The following is a 20,520-nucleotide window of genomic DNA, read 5'->3' on the forward strand; positions in this document are numbered from 1 at the left end:
GTCGGTGCTCCGTCTCTACGAGGCCATCAACGGCCGCGACCACGCCGCCGCCCACGCCCTCCTCGCCCCGGACCTCGACTGGTGGTACCATGGCCCGCCCGCGCGCCACCACATGATGCGCCTCCTCACCGGCGCCTCCGCACCCTCCTCCTCCTTCCGCTTCCGCCCCCTCTCCGTCGACGCACTGCCCGCCTCCGACGTCGTCATCGCCGAGGGCATCATCGCCGGCGCCGCCTCCGGCTACTGCTACTGGGTGCACGCCTGGACCGTGGGCCCCGATGGGGTGATCACCCACCTGCGCGAGTACTTGAACACCGACCTCACCGTGACGCGCCTCCTCCTCGCCGCCCCCGCCCGCTGCCTCTGGCAGAGCCGCCGCCCCGACAGCGCCACCAACCCGCTTCCCGCCCTCCTCCTCGCGCTCTAGTCCATCTAGCCATTCATGACGCGGCCTACTCGTCGTCTCCACTTTTACTACTGCAGCGGTGACACCACACCTGTTCTTGTTGCTGGATTAATAATGTTTATTACATGCTTCAACGATACTAATAAAGCATCCTTGCATTCTCATTTTATTACTACGTACCACACGCTTTAATTTGTTTGTTTAATTCGCTGCTTAATTTTCACGATAATGATCGATCGATCATGATTTTGTGCTGCAAGTTGCGTAATTGATCAATGGAAGTAGTGAACGTGCATTTTTATTTTTTTTTTTGGCGGCGCGCGCACTCAATTCCTTTCCTTAACCTTTCATCAAAAAGTAAAGAAAGCAAAGCTTTTCTTTAAAAAAAAAAGCAATGTACGTATATGGTCGTGATGACAGGGCCTGGAAAACTACTTTTTAGCTATCGGGTCGGCCGCTTTCGGAGTTGTATATATTGTGCCCTCATGGGAGTATAGTTGGCCAAACGGGCCGCCCTGCACGGCATTAGCACGACCAGGCACGGCACGGCTAGGCACAATACTACTTAGCACGGGAATAGAGTCGTGCCGTGCTTGTTAGTGTTGCCGTGCTGGGATGGAGGTCCAGGCACGGCACTAGGCTGCACCAAACGTGCCGGCCGTGCTACTGGGCACGAGGGCACTACAGGGTCGTGCCGGCACTGGCACTAACATGCAAAAAAATATCATATTTTAATCAAAAACTGAATTATGGACAAATGAAAATACAGAACGGAGCAATATATCATTGAATTTTTATAGAATCAAACTGATTACATATCAGACCATATTAACAAGATTAAAAGAGCAAATATATCATTGAATATTCACAAGAAATCATCAAACAGTCAAACACAAGACAAAATATCAAAATATTTAGTTATTTGGAGCTATTTTGCAATGGCTGCCTCATTAAAAGCCTGACTAGGTAAAACTCACCCTTGTGAGAAACCCTAGATAGAAAAAGGAGTACAGCCAGCTCCATACATAATTTAATTCTAGTGTCTCAATATCTCATTACAGTCCATAGTCCATAGTTTATAATAATACAAGCCATTACATAAATGGTCATCAATCAAGATAAATGTTTTCAAATGCCTCTATAAGTTCTTTGTCCTCCACACATTATTGCAACCTTGATTCTACAGCCTCCCAATCTTTGATGCATGCCAGCATCTCTACCATTTCGGTCGTCAGCTTTCTTCGTTGATCCTCGATGATCCTGCCTGCCATACTAAATGTAGATTCCGATAAAATGGTAGACACAAGAACAGTTAGAATATCTTTAGCCATGATAGATAGTACAAGATAGGTCAGTTTGTGCTGATGCCACCAATTTAGGATGTTGAAATCATCATCCCTAGTTCCTCGACGGCTTGAAAGAAAGACCGAAGAGTTACGGTTAGGGTTAGGGCTAGGGTTAAGGTTAGGGTTGGGGTTTCATACCTTGGCAACCGGAGCACCAGAATCGCCAGCGACGTCGACGATGCACGGATCTGGTTTCGGCCCTCTGGTTCCTCAATAGATCAAGTATAGATCTAGAGAATAAAAGAGGTAGAAGTGTTTAGACAAAGCAAAAAAAAAAAAGGAAATAAAGAGCGATCTTGCACTTACACTCGATCCGGAGCACCAGAGTGACCGACGTCCGGCTCCGACGAGGTCGACGACGGCGAGCACGGAGAAGACAAGGAGGACGACAAGGACAGGACGATGCTACATCGTCGGTGAGAGATGGTGATGAGTTGTTTCGATGGCGGTGCCGTGTGCCAGTGCCGGCCACCGGCGGCTCAAGAAGCCACCGGAGCTGGAGAAGAGAGGACAGAGCGAGAGATAGGGAGAGAGAGCGAGAGACGAGGAGAGCGACGACGCGATGGATCGATGCAAATAGGGTTAGGGTTTACACAGAGAGACGAGAGAACGACGTCGCCGCCTTTTATACCCCTCCCCCAACGGCTAGATCCAATGGTCACAAACGCATCCACCGCCTCCATCCAACGACTAGAAATGCCTGGAGCCGTGCCTCTACCGGTCCGGCCCAATTATCTGTGTCGTGCTTGGGCCAGCACTGTGGGCCGACTTCATGGCCCAAGCACGACACGTGTAGCGGGCCAGGCCGTGCTCGTCCCGTGCCATTTCGGGTCGTGCCAGTGATAGCCCACCGGGCCTGGCCCATCTGGCCAACTATACATGGGAGGGAGCTACCAAGTCCACTGCAAGTAAAGTGACGTCTTCAGCCAGCCACAAACATAGAAAGATCGAACACAAACAATTACTCACTCTTTATTTTAATAAATAACGACGTTAACTTCTCAACAGGTTTAACCATTTATTTTATTTAAAAATATTATATAAATATATGAAAAATGTAAGTATAGTTACAATATCTTTTGGTATAAATTCAATCACAATAAAATAAATAATAATGGGATATTTTTAATAAGACAATATGTGCTAAAAATCAATAACGTCATCAGTTAAAATACGACATATATATGGTAATTAAGGTTGTGTTTAGGAGCCACCGTTCCCAACCTCTCTCCCCTCGTTTAATGTGCTCACACTTAGCTGCTAAATATTTTTAAGCATTTTTTACTTAACTTTTAATTAATTATACAGTAATTTGTCACTCTATTTTACATACCATGGAATATTTTCCCAACTCTCGTCAAACAACACGATTAAAAAGTCGTGGGTTTGGATCCTGCGCAATATGTTCTCTATAGCGAGAAACACTGACATATGAATCTGATGCATATATAAGAGCGACTTACTAAGTAAGATAAGCGGATAATAGATTTACAACCAGCTGAGCTGTAGTACAAATTTTAAGATAATGTACGCATATAAGAGGCAGATGTTATGGTATATATTTGTTTGTAACTATTGTATAAGTTAGCTCTATATTAGCTTTTAGAAAAGATTTTAGAGTAACAGTTAGCTCTTTCATTTTATTGACCCTATTACTGGCACGGTAGAAACGGTACTCCCCGAAAAGTTATTCCTAGGTAGGACCGGAGTATACATATAGTAGTATACAGTGGTAAAAGCAAAGCGTGCTCTTTCTAAAGACAAAGAACTTATTAACTAATTTAGTAAGCAAGTAATAGGTCTATACATGGTTAAGCTGCCAAAAGTACGTTGCTTTCCAGCGTTCAAACCAAAGTCGTATGCAACTTTTGTCCCTCTTGTATGCGTGGCTCTACTTTATCCCAAAACCAAATGGCTGGCGTTTCCTTTTCTTAATTTTCCCCTGTCTTTCTTTTGGAACATCAAAATACTATTTATTCCTTCGACTGTCGTCTGCTTTCTTTTTTATCTGTTAAAGATAAAAAAAAACATTGGGCCGAAGACCTGAAGAAGGCCTAGGCCCAGTTAGGCCCACTGCATGGGGTGAGACCCTCTTGAGCCATTCAGTGCGTGTGCTTGCTTCATGCCTCCATCACCAATCCAACCAAAATCGTCAAAAGCACTCTCGACTCCTTCGTTGATACAGTAGACAACCATTATCGATCAATAAATGAATATAGATAATATTATAAAAAACTTATATATAATATAAAATAGAGGAAGTGCTATTGTTCTAAAATAACTTTATATCTGTGTTTAAAGTAGATAGCAGAAGCCGCTGCTGGTAGAGAAAGAGTTGGTGCTGGTCGGTCTGGTTCCCCTGTCTATCAAATGGGCCGTCCCGGCCCATATATGTACCTAATCCTGTACGTATTGGCATTGGCTTGATGCTTTTCTTTTAGTGCTTTGTCTTGTTGTACTAGCTAGAGGCTACATATATACTGTACCGTACATAGGAGTAGTACTGGTATATAGTAGTACATACTCTACATACACAGATACAGTACACTAGAGCTGCATGCATGTGTGCCTGCCTGGTATTTAGCAGGCAGGTTCAGTTGAGTTCATTTCTTGTCTTGTCTTCACCTCGATCATCTACACCTGCACCAGCAATTGCATTGCTGCTGTTGCCAGTGCCATCCAATTCCAGATCCAGATAGATGTAGATACATAAGTACAGTACTCCAGTAGTAGTTGCTAGATAAACAGAGAGCATTTGATTGGGTACGCACCACGACATGACAACACTTCCATCCCTCCCCCAACAACCCTATTCCCCTACTGCTATACTCCTACGCTATTCTTACAGGCAAGTTAACTACTAGCTTTAATTAATCTAATAGTCAATTTATACAATAATTATCGACAAAACATCAATACATGTTCCACATGTCATACACACATTTTGTCTTAAAGTCCGTGTGCAGCTGGCTATAAATTAGTAGCTCATATATATTCTTTCTCTCCTCTTATCTCTTTAAAATATGTTTATAACTGGCTTATAATAGCAGCTATGGTACGTGCTCTTACTACTAATACTATTGTATTGCTAACTCATTTCCACTCCACACCCACGGGCCAATTTACTTTCCTTTTATTTTCTTTTCTTTTTCCAAAAAATATATTATTGTGTATACGAAGGAAGAGGAGCACGAGTGCAAATATACATAGACATCTCACATAGGAGTGTCAGTGTGTACCTCTATAAATACACATACATACACATACATAGGTCAAGCAAAACATGCTGGAAGATCTATCCCCCCCCACACACACACATATATATATATAAGAGAGAGAGAGTGTTAGCTACGGTAAGTTGTAACTCACGGGCTGCTTTATGAGTCGAGGTCTAAAAACATATCAAATCATCTCTAAATTTCGATTTATATGGCTCAATACATTCTTTGTATCAAAATCTTGTAGCACACAAAAAAATTCATTTTTAAAAATTTTTAAGTATTTGTTTGAGATTTTTAAAAGTGACTGTAATATATTAATAAAATAATCAATATGTTATGTATCACTTTTAAAAATCTGAAACAAACTTAAACATCTCTAAAAATAAAAAAATTTTGCGTGCTACAAGATTTTGATAAAAAAAATCTAGTGAGCCATATAAATCGAAATTTAAAAATTTAGAGGTGATTTGATATGATTTTAGACCCTGACTCATGGAGAAGTCCGTTAGTTGTAATTCACCGTAGCTAGAAAAAATATATATATACACACACTTCACACACTTGATCAAAAGACTACTAGTAGTATATGTATATTCTTCTTCTTTAATTAGTTTTCCCACAGCAAAAGACGATCAGGCTTGGCCGTCCATTGAATATTGATCATGCGACAGCCTCGATCTCAACTGCTTCCTCCTCACGATCGCTTTCTTTAATTAACTAATTAATTAATTTGTCCCCTTAAATATATTAGTACTAGTGATTTGTTTTTTTTCTGGATCATGTACTACTATACATGCATTTCTAATATAATGTACTTGATTCAAAGGCAGGTTACGTTCCACACTCCCACTTTCATCTCAAAACAATGCATTGATCCAGTCGGTCAAGATGACCACACGGACGGACCACCTAACTAAAACATTGCTTAATTAATTTGGAATATATGTGTGCTTGACCACAAAAGCAATTTTATTATTGCGCACGCGCGCTCTAACTGCTGCTATTACTTTCTTTAATTTTTATTTATTTATTTTGCTTGGAGAATCTTGGGACGTACAATGTAGTATTGATTTCTTAGAGCAAGTTTAATAGTATAGCCAACTGTTGGCTATAAATTATCTATAGCTAACTTAATAACCAATTCATACAATAGTCATATAACATACAATTAATACCCGGTCTCACCTGTCATACACGCGTGTGTCTTGGAGTTCGTGTTATAACTGGCTATAAATCTATAGTCTGTTGCTCTTCTCTCTCATCTCCCCTCCCGTTGTACTGCTCTTGTAGTATTAGGTAAAACACATACTAACTTCGTTCCATAATAACTTTATTTTTCGTTTTTCTGTGTCCAACGTTTGACCATTCGTCTTATTTGAAAATTTTATATAAAAATTTTAAAAAAATAGTCACGCATAAAGTAATATTCATATTTTATTATCTAGTAAGAACAAAAATATTAATCGTAAAAAATTTCAAATAAGACGAAGAGTCCAAACATTATATAAAAAACTAGAAAATAATTTTATTTCGGGACGGTATATTACGATCGAGCACAGTGATCTATGTTTGTCGAATGGCTGCACTACTGTCAGGCCTGTATTATATATTTGAGATAGAATACACACTGCCATTTTGTCAGACGACTTTTAAAGGTTTTGATGGATGGTTAACATGCATGCACGTGTAGTTATATGGATTTGCTTTTGTCATTGAAATTTTATCTTGAAAAATACGTACTTTAAGCTATTCATGGTGGGCTAGATAGATTTTTTTTTTCGCCTCTTTTTTGTGTAGAAGAACTCAAGAATAGATGTAAGATTTGCAGAGACAAATTAAATGAAGAAAAGTCGGAAGAGGTGACTGAATAAATTGAGAAGTAGGAGTAATGTTCAATCATATGATCATGTTGTACCACGAGAGATGGAGCAGTACCAAGCTATAGGAGAGACAGGCCGGCAGATCATATATAAGTGTAATTAAGCGATAGGTAGGTTGCGGAATATTCGTAAGTAGGACTATGATCAGTGACTTAATTGGCAGCTGATTAAGGCGCGCAAGGATGGCCATTGAGCAGGTCAGAATTAATAATAAACACAACATAACATTACTTACTAGTCAGTGTAATTACTGCAAGATTAGTTCGATCGATGTTAGTGCAGGCTGCAGTCATGTACTCATGGCTAGCTAAACATTGTGTAGTTCTCTAAGTAAGTTTTATGTCCATCTCAAAATATAAATATTTCGTGAACTCAAATATTTTGTATCATAATATAATCAATTATAATTGATTTTATGATTTCAATCATTTTAATGATCACATAGCCAATCCAATCAGATGCTTTCAAACTAAATCTAATTAATTTAAAAATTAAAAATTAATCACTGAAGTAACCAAATACAAATCTTTTAACATCTTCTTATCACGCACTAAACTAACTTAGAAATTCTTATATAATGGAGGGTACGCAGCGCTAGTACTCCAGTGGCAGCGAATAGTTGAATAATGTAATCAGTCGAGAGTCGACCGTCAGCTAGCGTTTGATTTTAACATTAGGAATTCATCTGATTCGAATTCTGATGCTCTCATGTTCACATGAGATATATATATATATATATATAATAGCTGTGAGGAAGTAGCTAGCTAGTGTGGTCGATCGATGTGACGGCCGGCGGCAACGTGCTTGTAATACTAGCTAGTAGCCAACAGTGCTGGAGATCCATTGGATGCTCAACCAACTAATTAACACTAGTTGTAGCAAGCAATATTTGGTTTGCTGAAGATCGATCGATCGATCGAGTTGGCCAGTGTCCATTGTGACAACTAGCTTGCTAGCTAGCTCGCCTCATGTCAGTCACTTGTGTTTTGAGCAGTGCCGGCATGTTGTCTTATTGATGAGTGCTTCCTCTGTTCTCGTCCAAATCTACGTACAGTGGTACAGTACTATTATAGTAGGTGGTTGTTTGGTTTTTTTTCGTGGCAAGCGATATATTTATAAATGAAAAAATAATTTAAAAATAAACTTATATATCTTTACAGTATAAAAAAGTCAATGCTGAAAAATAAACTTCGGTGAAAAATCCTAAAATCAAGTCTAAACTTAAGGTTCAAATTTTCAGTTTTAACTTATAAACATAAGTATAAGCGAAAAGAGGATGAGTGATAGATTTATATTAGGATAAAAAATATATTTAATAGATGAACTTATTTTGAAACGGCGGGCGGAAGCAATGGAGCAGGAGTACGAGTTCAAGCATGTATTATTCTACTGTACTGTTTAGGACTACTGCTACTGTACTGGTATAGGACTAGTAGTGTGTCCACAAGTCAAGACGTCACGTCCAGGAGAAATACAGTATTATTAGTAAGTGAGATACTCTTGTGTTCTTGTCGCTAACGACTCAACTCGTGTTCAGTCGTTTCTCTGTCTCTGTCTCTGTCTCGATGGGTTCTTCAATCTTTTTCTGTCTCCACTCCATGGATCGGTTCAGTTCCTGCAGCTGCAGCTGCAGGCTGAGGCTAAAGGCTAGCCAGCTACAGTATTAGTGCGTTTACAGTACAGAGCAAAACAGTCCTACTGGCTGCTGCTGCTGCTGGAATTAACCAGGTAGGACAGTGCAGCTCCCTCTTGATCCAATGCACACAATGCAATTAACCATTCAAAGGGGAGACCACCAGATCAAACCAATCATCCATGGACAATGAGAATTGTGAGATGCAAGAGCAACCAATCATGCATGCACAGCACAGCACAGCAGTTGATCAGTGAAGTACTGGACTAGTACAAGTAGAGTCGATGGATTGATCCCAATGCAAATGCAATGGCAAGTACATCATCTGATTCTGATCCAAGATTCAGAGCCCGATGACGTTTCTGGTGGTGGTGACGCCGCCGTCGACGACGAGGTTGTGGCCGGACACGTAGCTGGACTCGTCGCTGGCCAGGAACACCGCCGCCTCCGCGATGTCGCCTGCCCGCAGCGTCGGCCCCTTGAGCGTCGCCATGCTCCGCACCATCTCCTCCATCTTCTCCACCTCCTCCTCGCTCGGCGCCGCCGCCTCCCCTCCTCCTCCCTGCCTCCACGCGTTCACCAGCATGGGCGTCGCCACGCCGAAGGGGGAGATGCAGTTCACGCGGATGCCGTGCTCCCCGAGCTCGCAGGCGGCGTTCTTGGTGAGCCCCACCACGGCGTGCTTGGACGCCGTGTAGGCGTGCGGGCCGAGGCCGCCGAGCACGCCCGCGACGCTGGCCACGGACACGATGCTCCCGGCGCGGCGGGGCACCATGGCGCGCGCCGCGTGCTTCATGCCGAGGGCGGCGCCCAGCGCGTTGACGCGCAGGACGTGGGCGAACTCGTCGGCGTCCAGGGACGCGATGCTCTTGGCGCCGCGCGTCTGGCGGCCCAGCACCCCGGCGTTGTTGCACAGCACGTCGAGTCGGCCGTGCTGCTGTAGCGCCGCCGCGACGGCGCGCTCGACGTCCGCCTCCCTGGAGACGTCGCAGTGCACGTAGGCGCAGAGCTGCGGGCCGAGCTCGGCGGCCAGCGCCTGGCCCCCGGCGTCGTCGATGTCGGCGACGACGACGGTGGCGCCGTGGCGAACGAAGGCCCTGACGATGGCCTCCCCGATGCCCCGCGAGCCGCCGGTGACGATGGCCACCTTGCCCTCCAGCCTCCTGCGATCGTTGCAACATTAATAAGGAAGGAAAGAATCAAGAATCGATGGATGGATCGGAGGTAATAGATGATAGAAAAGTTACCTGCAGTAGTTGTTGGGAGTGGCGGGGGCGGAAGGGGGCGGCATGGCGATGGCGATGGCGTCGTCGGCGGCGTGGTGGGGGAGAGTGGGCTTGTTGTGGTCGGCGACGTCAGGCAGGAAGTCGAGGGCGGTCATGGCGTCGGAGCTGAGCTGGGGCATGCGAATGGTAAGCTGGCGATCACGCTACCAGCACTCCATATATATACACTGTTCAATCACATTAACATTGCATTGCTAGCTACCAACACGCCATCGATCATATCCAAATTTGTCCGCATGCATGCGTACATGAACCTCCTGAATGAATGCATGCATATATGTATATGTTTTTTTTTTTTTGAGAAAGGATATATATGTATGTTTGGATGCATATATATATATTGCCTAGTACATCTTTTTTTTTCTTTTTCAACTGGAGTGTACATACAAATAGCATACACCTGTGGTACCTTTCCTTTTGCATCTTTTTGTGCATGCCGTCCCTCAATATAAGCCAAACCACACGCACTACATATGATCCCCTTGCATGGATGTATGTTGTCCTGCTTGGCCTCTTCCATCTAGCTGAGTAGCTACCTCACTCGCTGATTCGTTTCACCCATCTTTTCACTTTTGTTTATATTCATAGATCAAATATTAAATTTTAAATCTTAAATTTTAGAGTTGATTTTGGAGTTTTTTTTCATTGAAGTTTATTTTCCAGTCTTGACTTTTATATAGCTGAAAATACGTATATAAAAAGTTTTATTTATAAATTATTATTTTTTAAATATGTTGTTTAACTTTTTCCATCACGCCTTAACTTCTCAAGATCAGTCTAGTTGGCGACTTCGTACACTTCAAATCTTTAGGTAGATTATTTGTGGCGGTGCGCAAAAATTGTATCAACACATGAATTATTTAATTTAATTAAATGATCACATTTAATCATCGACTTTGTTGGGATCGCAACACATTAACAGTTTATTACTATGATATGTATCAGAAAAAGTACAATATAACTATTAGAGTTTATAGTGTAATTTTGAAATTTAATTGGACGGTAATTGTAGATAATTTAATAGTATAAAATTGATATGATTGTTTGCATTTTAAAAATATACTCCTATATAAATATAGCTAGTCCCCATATAAAACCACACACCCCATTGTCTCGGCATTAAATAGAGTTAAGTCGGGCTGATCTCAGGCCATTCTCAGTAGCCCCTTTCATTTCACAGTTTTCAGGTGTGACACGTCAGCGTTCTAGTTTTGTTCTGTGAAATAAAATAGCATCTCTTAGTTGTATCTTTCATTTCACAGTTTTATAGATTTGATAGACTATTAAATTCTTACATGAGAGTAATTAATGCATGAGAGAAAAATAGAAAGTGGACCCTATACGGGATTAAGATGAAAAAAAATTTTAGGCTCAATGGACTTTCATTTGGCTTTTATTTACTAGGAAACAATGCCACAAGCCTTTCACTAGGATGAAATGATTCTCTTCCCTTTTCTAATTAAATTCTTATCATGTCATCAAAAATCTGATGTGGCACCTAATTAATGTCAAATGAAAGAACTATTAAGAATGACCTCAGGAAGAAAATAACAGTGCTGCCATCCTTTTTAGGTTTTGGTATATATAAATTAGTATTTTTTTGGGGTTAGTTTTAATGATTGAGTGGGATTGGCAAAACTGGCAGGGGTTAAAATGAACTTTCTGTTTAAGATGTAGCACTCAAACAAAAAAGAATAGGTTAATTAGTTCTATAACTGTTAGGCCGCAATAGTTGTTACTTCAGCGGTTGAGTATGTATCACTGTCAAATGAACCGTATACGGAACTTAATTGTGCTAGGTAATTAAGTAATATCACATTGCACTGGTCTATCCATCACCCTATAGATATATGCTGTTTTTCTTTTAGGGGTCTGTCAAATCGATATTATACATATTAATCTTACACTTTCCAAATTTATTAGCTCCTACATTAGTTCTTATAATGCAATATAGACAAACTACAGTTGTGCTCACTGTTAGCTTGTAAATGTAGGATCAAACATATATAAGAATTAAGGCCTTGTTTAGTTCCAAAAAACATTAAATCGAATCTTTGGACATCTAAATAGAGTATTAAACATAGATGAAACGAAAAACTAATTACACGGTTATGTGAGAAATCGTGAGACGTATCTTTTGAGACTAATTAGCCCACGATAAGCCATAAGTGCTACAGTAATCCACATGCGCTAATGATGGATTAATTAGGCTCAAAAGATTTATCTTGCGGTTTCTAAGCTAGCTATGATATCCAAAACTCCTTCCAATCTCCGGTCAAACGTGTGATACGACATAAAAAAATTATCTAACTGGCAATATTACGTGTGCTAGCTTGCTTATTTAAGCAGTTAATTTGTACACTCCCTTAATTAGCCTCGATCCTAGTTGCAGTGGTTTGGTGGGCGATTTAGTTGTTAATTAAAGTAATAACGTCAAATTAGGCAAAGTACGTATAATAATAAAATAATTTCACATACATATATAATACCAAACCTGTCATGTCGATGAGATCCTTGTGTATCTGCATGCATGGTCCCTAAAGAATGGCCCCAAAACTAATTGTTGCATGGATGCCGCCTTTCTGTAAAACAATAGCTGTGAGTAGCTTAATTAATTAGTAGGTAGCATCGAATCTTCCTGGAGTACTGTATTAATTAATCTAGGCACGACCATTTTATGTGGGCAGAAATTAAGCAAGCTAACTGATTGGGTCATAAGCAACAGATCGATCAAAGACGAGGCCATATATATGTCGAGTATATACGTATATGTAACTTACAATTAATTAATTAAGCAGATAGGCTTTGACCATCATGCATGCAGTCTCAATCAGTACGTTACGATGCAATTAGTAGTACGTATATACTACACAAATACGGTAGGTTTCAGTATCTTGTTGAGCTAGCTCTTTATGCATGGTTGTCATGCACTTAGATATACAATAGCTTAATTAGTTTAATCGATCCATCAATCTGAATATAATCCGACAACGAGCTAGACAAGAAGCTTCCAGCTTCAACAATGGATTAATTGGTTTCATAAAAGAGAACACCAACAATGCTATCTGTTGCCTGTATATAATTAGAATCGAGATTATTGGTATTAATTGCTTAGATCATTGACATTTAATATTTTACACAACAATTATCTGTATAATATATCTTTCCATGTCATGTTATATTTAGATAATGCAAACACAACACATGCATATATAATAGATAATCGATCTGTTTAACTAGCTCAAATAGGTTCATATAATTCAGTACTCACTCCGTCATATATATGAAAACTTAATTTGTGGGATGAATACATATATAGCTGTCACATACTCAACAAGGGAGGTTGGGATTTCAGTTTCTTAGCTATTGACCTGCACGAATTTTTTTTTTGTTTTAGAAAATAAATTGACCTGCACGCGTGCAACGGCTGATATATTGTTAAGCATATAATTCGGAATTTTGTACTAACTTGGACAAATAATGCATAGGTTAATTGTTCAGAGAACAACAAAAGATCTCGAGCGATGCATGATGCATTTAATTAAATATATGTGCAGCTTGGAAGGAGGGTATGTTGACCAAAAGTTGATCAATAATATTGTCGTTGGCTCGTCGTGTAGCTAGTCTGCTGCTAATGCTAAGTACTGCAGGATCTACTTAATCGATCAACAGTAGTACGTGTACACATGTACGACTAAATAAATACTTCTAGCTATATATAGTTATGTACGTATATAGTTATAACTATAGCATATGGCTCTAATTGATAAGCTAGCTAGCTGCTAGCCAGTTGCATATAGACGAAACGAAGTTACTCTGACTTAACTTTTTCCTGATTAATTTGTTAGCTGACATATGTAGGCTGATGACTGTGATACCCACATGTCATCCTATGTATCGAGCGAAAAATAAAATCAGAGGATCTCATTCCTTTACCCATATATATCTTGTAAATAAACAGCAACCTTTGGAAGGCATCACATTGAAAGTTACTTGTGGGAGTCATATGCTTAGGTGGTGTCCTTTATAATTGGGTTCGATGATGATCACGGTATAGACAATGATTGATTCCATGACTCACTTATTGTTCGACATTAACTCCAGTTTTATTTGATGTCGGTCAACTATGGTGATAAGAGCGAAATTCAATTAATACAAAGACTGGCCGCTAATTTTAGAAATTCTATTTTCCCGCCTTAACTGCTATATACAACTTATATGCAATTGGTAGAAAGAACGGTTTATGCATAGTTTAGCCAACCATAGATGTAAATCGTTGTTTAAGGAGACATTCTAAATAATCTGTTTGTTTGTTTTTACTCAAGCTATATTTCTTTGCAAATTCCGGTTATTTATTTATATATCCTACGACCAACTAATGTAAAAAATCAGTATAGTTTCCTTGAATTAATAGCTGAAATGAATTTAACTATTAAAAACATAAACAATATCCCCCTGCCCTGCCCTGCCCATTTTCGATCAAACTGGCTGTACGTGCGTACTCTACTGTAGTAACGTGAAAACTGCAGAGCTGGCTGCAGATGACAGGACATGCAGCGTGTATTATTTATGTCTGCAACTGGACTAGCTAGTTTAAATAGCCTCGTGCGTCCATGCTACTATACTAGCTGCATAATAGTACCAGTATATACTTCTAACACCGTCTCCAAATAATATTAAAAAATTATAGTTAAACAAGGGTATAAAAAGCAAGTGAAATCAAATAAATTGAGGTTATTATTGGCTGAGAGAATGATGTGGATGAAGAGATGAAATGCTATAATTTGTATAGAAGAGAACATACCTAGAAATTTATTATATTTTAGGATAAAATTTAAATGGTTGTATTTTATATCAGAGTAAGTGCTACTCTCTAGCTCTATTCCCCTCGTAAAATATAAAGATGCCACACACACTTTGCAAAATGTATTCAGGGTATAATAACATTTTGAAAAACATGCAAAAATATCTATATTTACGACTAAGGTAGCATTAGTAAAAACTTGGTTTGTTTAGTTCTTCCCTAACTAATACTAGTAATACTAAACTGTCACAACTATGACATGGCACAGTTTGTGTGGTTATGTCTCGCTCACTACAGACTCAATTCTAGTCATGTTTGTAATATGATGAGTAGACGTCCAATAGTCCAAACCAGTTCCGAAATCCAGGTAACACGTACTCATACAATGCTCACGAGTAAGTTCATTCAAATCGGCCCAGACATATAAATGCCACTCGTTGTTAATTTTCGGCCCAAGCTAAAACAATTGACGCAAAGGCTTCTTTCTAAGGCGGGCCCGTGTGCAAATAAAGTCCAACAGGCCACTGCTCAGTGCATAAGCCGCGTTCTTTCTCCTCTCGTTCTCTCGTTTTTTCCAAACTGATAAACAGTATACTTTTATTAAAAAAATTTATAAAAAAATTGTTTTAACAATCATATTAATATTTTTTAATAATTAATCATGTACTAATCTATTACTATGTTTTCGCGCTAGATAAGAAAACTTAAGCCGCGTTAGTATATATGCATGTTTGCATGTCTGTCAAAGTATCTGTCAGTCCTATCCTGTACTCCCTCCCCCGTTCCTGAAAAACCAACCTTTCGATTTTTGTGTCGAGTGTTTGATCATCTGTTTTATATGAAAAATTTTCAAGAAATTTTTAAAAAAATATTCACACATAAAATAATATTCATATTTTATCATCTAATAAAAATAAAAATATTAATCGTAATTTTTTTTAAATAAGACGAAGAGTTAAACATTGTATCTAAAAACTGAAAAATTGATTTGTTTTGAGACGGAGGGAATAAACCTTAATGCTAGAAGAATTTGACCCTTGCTATTAGTGTACAGGATGATGGATCACCCAACGATATACTCCGTAATAATTTAACAAAGAAGAAGAAACTCGATCATATATATCTTCATGGTAAAGTACGTTAAATTTACCTGGTTGGATGCGTTCCTTCCATATATACTACTAGTAGCTATATGGTAGTAGCACAGTAGAGTACGAAGTATGTATGTTTGTCTTGAAGCATGCACTCCATCTGATCTGCCTGTGAATCAGATTTGTCATGTTCGTAACATCCAACAGGCATGCATGTCTCATATTCCCCTCACCCGATCTTCGTCATGTGACATATATGGATATCATATCGATCAGACGGAGCTAGGGGGGAGTACTGACCACTTTTTACATGTGTGTTGGAACTGATAATTAGCTACTAGTATATTTTATTAAGCAGCCTTAAATCTATCTGGATCTGATTACTCTGCGATATGATATACTAGTACAGGAGTAGTTATGTATGTGACCTCATAGTACATCAATTAACCTCATAGTATATACCTGGCCCTAAACACATGGCCGGGCGGGTGGGTCTGTCTCAATTGCTTGCCAAAATGAAACGCAACAGACAGACAAATGTACCGTACATACATATTCACGTGTATGGTATAGTACTACTCCTATATGGTGGTTGGATATATAGGGATTACGGCCGATCTCACCGTCGGTTGGAAGAGAATTAGTTACAGGTGTACGGAGCATCAAGTTATTACTACTAACTACTGCTCCATTCCAATGTGTTATCGAAAAGAAAATATGTATGTAATGTTTGAGTATTAATTAGTTGTATTTTAGGACGAAGCAATCGATCGATGAGGTACCAACCATGCATCTACTACTACCTTACTAGTAGGCATATACTGTATGAGTCATGTAATGTAGTGTTCATCCTGACGCGACCTGCAGCTTCCCTTCCATTCGCATGCATCGTATATTACTCGACTCGACCACTCACTCCGAAGCACTCAAGAGGAGGAATTGAGGATGAGTAGCAGAGGAGCTTCTGACTTTTACTACGCCGGCGAACGCAACGAGGAGCTGCCCGGCGACGCCGCCGTGGAGATCGGGGTGGCGGAGGGCTTCGTCCGCATCCTCCGCCAGCTCGGAGACCTCGCGCAGTACGTGTTTCGATCTCTATAATTTCTTATTCTTTGCATCTGCAATTTCTTTCTGTTTAATGTTAATTTCATCGTCCGTCAGGCTCGCGGCAGAGGTGTTCCAAGGTTTGCACGACCAAGCCATGGCTGTGTCTGCACGAGGACGCCACCTCGCCCTGCGACTCAACCACCTCGACCACAAACACCCACACCATTATCATTCCGGCTTCTTCTCCTCCCACAAACATCACTGCCTCTTCGTTGCTTCCAACTTACGTACGTGTTAATTTCACTCACCTACCCTGCATATATCATATACGCGTCGAAGAAGAAATTCACATGACTCTGAATTCTATCGGTCTTGCATTTGAGTCATCCTGAAAGAAATTATGTCTTGTCCTGCATTTGTCTCCCAGATCGTGTCCAGTGGCGAGCAAATCTCGTGCTCAAACGAGGGGTTGTTGCAGGAGAAAACAACAGCGGCATGCCTGGTTTTATGTGTGATCATATCGAGCGTTGCAGAGGGCCTCCCAAACTGTCCCTGCTTGACAAGTATTACTGTTACTCTGCAGCTTGATTATGATTATTACTATACTAAATTTAGATGCAACTCTCACTCTCTGTTGATTAACTTGTGTTCTATCCAGGTATGATGCTGACGGCGAGGGTGCCTGCTTGAAGAGATACACTAATTCCTCGTTCTACAGCCAACGCCTCAAGGAGACAGAAACATCTGTGGAAGTACAGGTGATATACTTATTTCATACTGCTGTGTGCTTTGTTCCTTTCAACTTTTCAAGTTTCCCTGCTTAATAAAATTATGCGCATTCCTGAAAAAGAAGTGCAGGTGATAAAAATGATTTTGAATAGAGAGATTCATACAGTTCTGGCTTATTATTTTGGATATTGTCATTGAAGAAATGCTTGGCATACAGAAAAATGAAGCTTTCCTCCTAAACTTTACGAATACACATAAAAGAAGCATTGCAGTAACAAATTCAGAGGTTCTTTTTTTGTTTCTTCAGGAGACCAGTCCTACATTTAAGTGTTCAGAGGACTCCAGGCCTCCAACTCCAAAGGCAGCCCAGTGCAGTGACTCTATGTAACAACCTTTTTTTACTCTCATTTTCTTACTTCAACAATGTTTTCCTGGTGTTTAACTGTAAACCAAATTGGCTAATTTCAGGCCTGAAATACACGCATCTCAAGGATTTCTTTCCATATTCCGGCAACTGAAATACCGACACGCGAATGGAAGCCTAAGGCCTCAAATGCACAGCTTTCAGAATGAGGCTACACCTGAAGTGAACATGTCTTCAAACCGTTCAACTGAATCAACCATCAAAGAGACGGAAGACATCACAGTAGGCACAGCTTCAGTCAGCGAAGAGGGAAACGGTGAACTTGAGAGAACTAGTTCATTCGAGGCATGGCTCTCCCCAAATGCACATATTCTTCAGAAAGACCAGATGATAGCAGAAGAAATGTCCCATTACACCTGTAATAATGGATTTGTCAGTCATGTCACTCAGAATGATGCCATTGCTGCGACAGCTGATTTTAAGGAGGATTCCAACACCTACAGGAAGAAGTCTGTGAGCAAGAGGTCAAAGTATAAGGGCGGCATGGAGTTCATCGCCTCTAGAGTCAGAAGCCGTTTCCCCAGGAAGCTGTTCAGCAAAAAGCAAGATCCACGTCCACTGTCAGTGGCAGATTCCTTCCGGAACATGACTAGCAAGATTCTTGAGCTGAAATGCAGTAACATTCAAGATAAGGATTCCGATGAATTGAGACCAAACAACAGAGACGGCAGCAAATGCCTTGAGAAGACTCACCCTGTTAATTTAGCTTCTCCAAGTTTCCAGGAGGAACTGCTTGCAGGTGAAAGTGACGAACCTTCGTCTCCTGAACATAGTTATAAGCTTACCACGAAAGCTTCTTCTGAACATGTTCCTGTTCTTGATGAAGTTGCATCGGATGAGAAAATCACGGAGTGCACACAGGAGCACTTTGATGATGCATCGTTATGTGAAGATTTGCATCAGTCTATTGTGCATCGGGAACGAAATGGTTCTCCAGTTCCAAAACCGTGCAGCACCACAAGCATTACTCAAGAAGATTCTCCGGATCCTACAGCTGGAAATGCTTCTTGTTCTGAAGGTCCTAGGGAAGATATGGTGCCGCCACTTCCTCCGATCCAGTGGTTATCATCAGTCAAGGTTCGTTCAGGATCTAGAGTTACATCTCCAAAACTTAAAACAATCAGGCCACAATCACCAGCTGGAAGCAACTATGTGCATCCAGTCAAAGAGCAGCTGGAAACTGACATTATAAGATGTCATTACAGCGTCCTGGCGTCACACATGGAGGCACCAGCAGCCTCCGATGTAGAATATACAGCTGATAATATCTCAAATAGAGATGGAATTCCTGAAAACGATTCTGGAGAGATTCATGATCAAGAGAAAGATATGGTTCAGCCTTCAGACGATATGGAGAGCTGTGATCCTACAGAACATTCAGACGAGGTTCGGCCTGAACTTGAGATAAAACTAGATCCATATGCAGCAATGCAATCTCACCAAGAAGAAATACAACAGACTGGTAATGGAGATTCTGATTGCAACAAGAAGCCAAGTGAATCTTTCCAAGATCTGTATCGAATGGGAAAAGAAACTTCAGCTACACAGAGTAATGGACCACAGGTCGATAACTCACTGAATCATCACACTGACGAAGAGCACGATACTAATGTGCACCCAGAAAGTGTGTTCTCTTCTGCAGCAGAACAGCTAACAAAGATGAACCCTCCTCCTGTGCCAAGGCCTAAATATTCTCTACTTCAGGTTGGATCCAAGATAAAAGCATGATAAGTTGTTTTTTTTCTTTCTTTTGTTTTTATTTCTGGGACTGCGAAAAGACCTTTATGTTTAAGTACAAAACGCGCCTAATGTTTTGCAGGTAAGAACGGCTCCAGGTTTGATATATCCTTCAAGAAAGCTTTCGGGAGAGATAAGTAAATTACCTGAACAGATAAACGACAAGGTGCATCCTTATTTCCTGCAAGCTGCAACTAACACGGTAGTAGTAGTACATTAGTAGATTATGCTGACAAAGGTGTACTTTGGTTGGGTCCCAGCCTTGCAATCTGAAGCCTGTCCTTGGAAGAGGCTCAAATGTGACAGTTGATCACAGCAGCGCAAAAGTAGCTTCAATTTTGCAGAGGGTTGATAACATTCGTCAGGTAAGACCGAATTCAACTACGCCTAGTGCATGAGCAGGCCTTCTAATATATAACTCGTTATGATAATTCATTCATTGTGAAACAGGATCGCGCAGACAACCACGAGATGTCCAGTGACAGTGAGGTTAGCTGGAGTGACAGTGACTGATTCATCGATGCAAATGCAACAAGGGATGACTAAAACATGAAGCAACTGCAGGTAGTGAAGTTGAAGCGATGGCATTTCCTCTGTTTCCCAGAGATAGCGTAATGCACCAAATATGGTTAGCAGACAGTCCGTATCAAGAGATTGTTACATTTGATGATGAAATTGAAGAGGAACACACTGTACGCTTCCTTACATAAATAGCGCAAGACTAGTAAATAACTGTACAGGACGATCAGAATGACTCAAGTGGATAGAATATTACTAGTAGTATGTAGTGAGATGTAAGCAAGAAAAGTATCTGTACTCTGCAGACATTATTGAGTTGCACTACGATGACTGGTGGTGCAAGGCAAACCAAGACCAAGCTTCATTGATAATAGCTATTGTCCCAGAAAGAAAAAAA

General features: G+C 40.5%; 2 protein-coding genes across 3 annotated transcripts; one reads left to right on the forward strand and one right to left on the reverse strand.

Moving 5' to 3' along the window:
• Positions 1 to 8,625: 8,625 nt before the first annotated feature.
• LOC102717636 (sex determination protein tasselseed-2-like) lies at positions 8,626 to 9,957 on the reverse strand. Its single transcript, XM_040526357.1, has 2 exons — positions 9,734 to 9,957; positions 8,626 to 9,649 (listed from the first exon to the last, which is right to left on the reverse strand). Exons 1-2 carry the CDS (start codon positions 9,889 to 9,891, stop codon positions 8,830 to 8,832), a joined length of 978 nt encoding a protein of 325 aa, XP_040382291.1. The 5' UTR covers positions 9,892 to 9,957; the 3' UTR covers positions 8,626 to 8,829.
• A 6,525-nt stretch (positions 9,958 to 16,482) lies between these two features.
• Positions 16,483 to 20,494, forward strand: LOC102717916 (protein SCAR1-like). Of its 2 annotated transcripts, XM_040526280.1 has the most exons (10): positions 16,483 to 16,746; positions 16,829 to 17,001; positions 17,142 to 17,277; positions 17,373 to 17,472; positions 17,751 to 17,827; positions 17,912 to 18,606; positions 18,694 to 19,571; positions 19,687 to 19,770; positions 19,865 to 19,969; positions 20,055 to 20,494. In XM_040526280.1, the coding sequence occupies exons 1-10, from the start codon at positions 16,613 to 16,615 to the stop codon at positions 20,115 to 20,117; spliced, it is 2,445 nt and encodes an 814-aa protein (XP_040382214.1). In that variant the 5' UTR covers positions 16,483 to 16,612; the 3' UTR covers positions 20,118 to 20,494. The 2 variants fall into 2 exon arrangements, with proteins under 2 accessions (XP_040382214.1, XP_015694776.1); XM_015839290.2 differs by having other exon boundaries at positions 17,912 to 19,571.
• Positions 20,495 to 20,520: the final 26 nt, after the last annotated feature.

Source organism: Oryza brachyantha, chromosome 7 (genome assembly GCF_000231095.2).
Source record: "Oryza brachyantha chromosome 7, ObraRS2, whole genome shotgun sequence".
Lineage (NCBI taxonomy): Eukaryota > Viridiplantae > Streptophyta > Magnoliopsida > Poales > Poaceae > Oryza > Oryza brachyantha.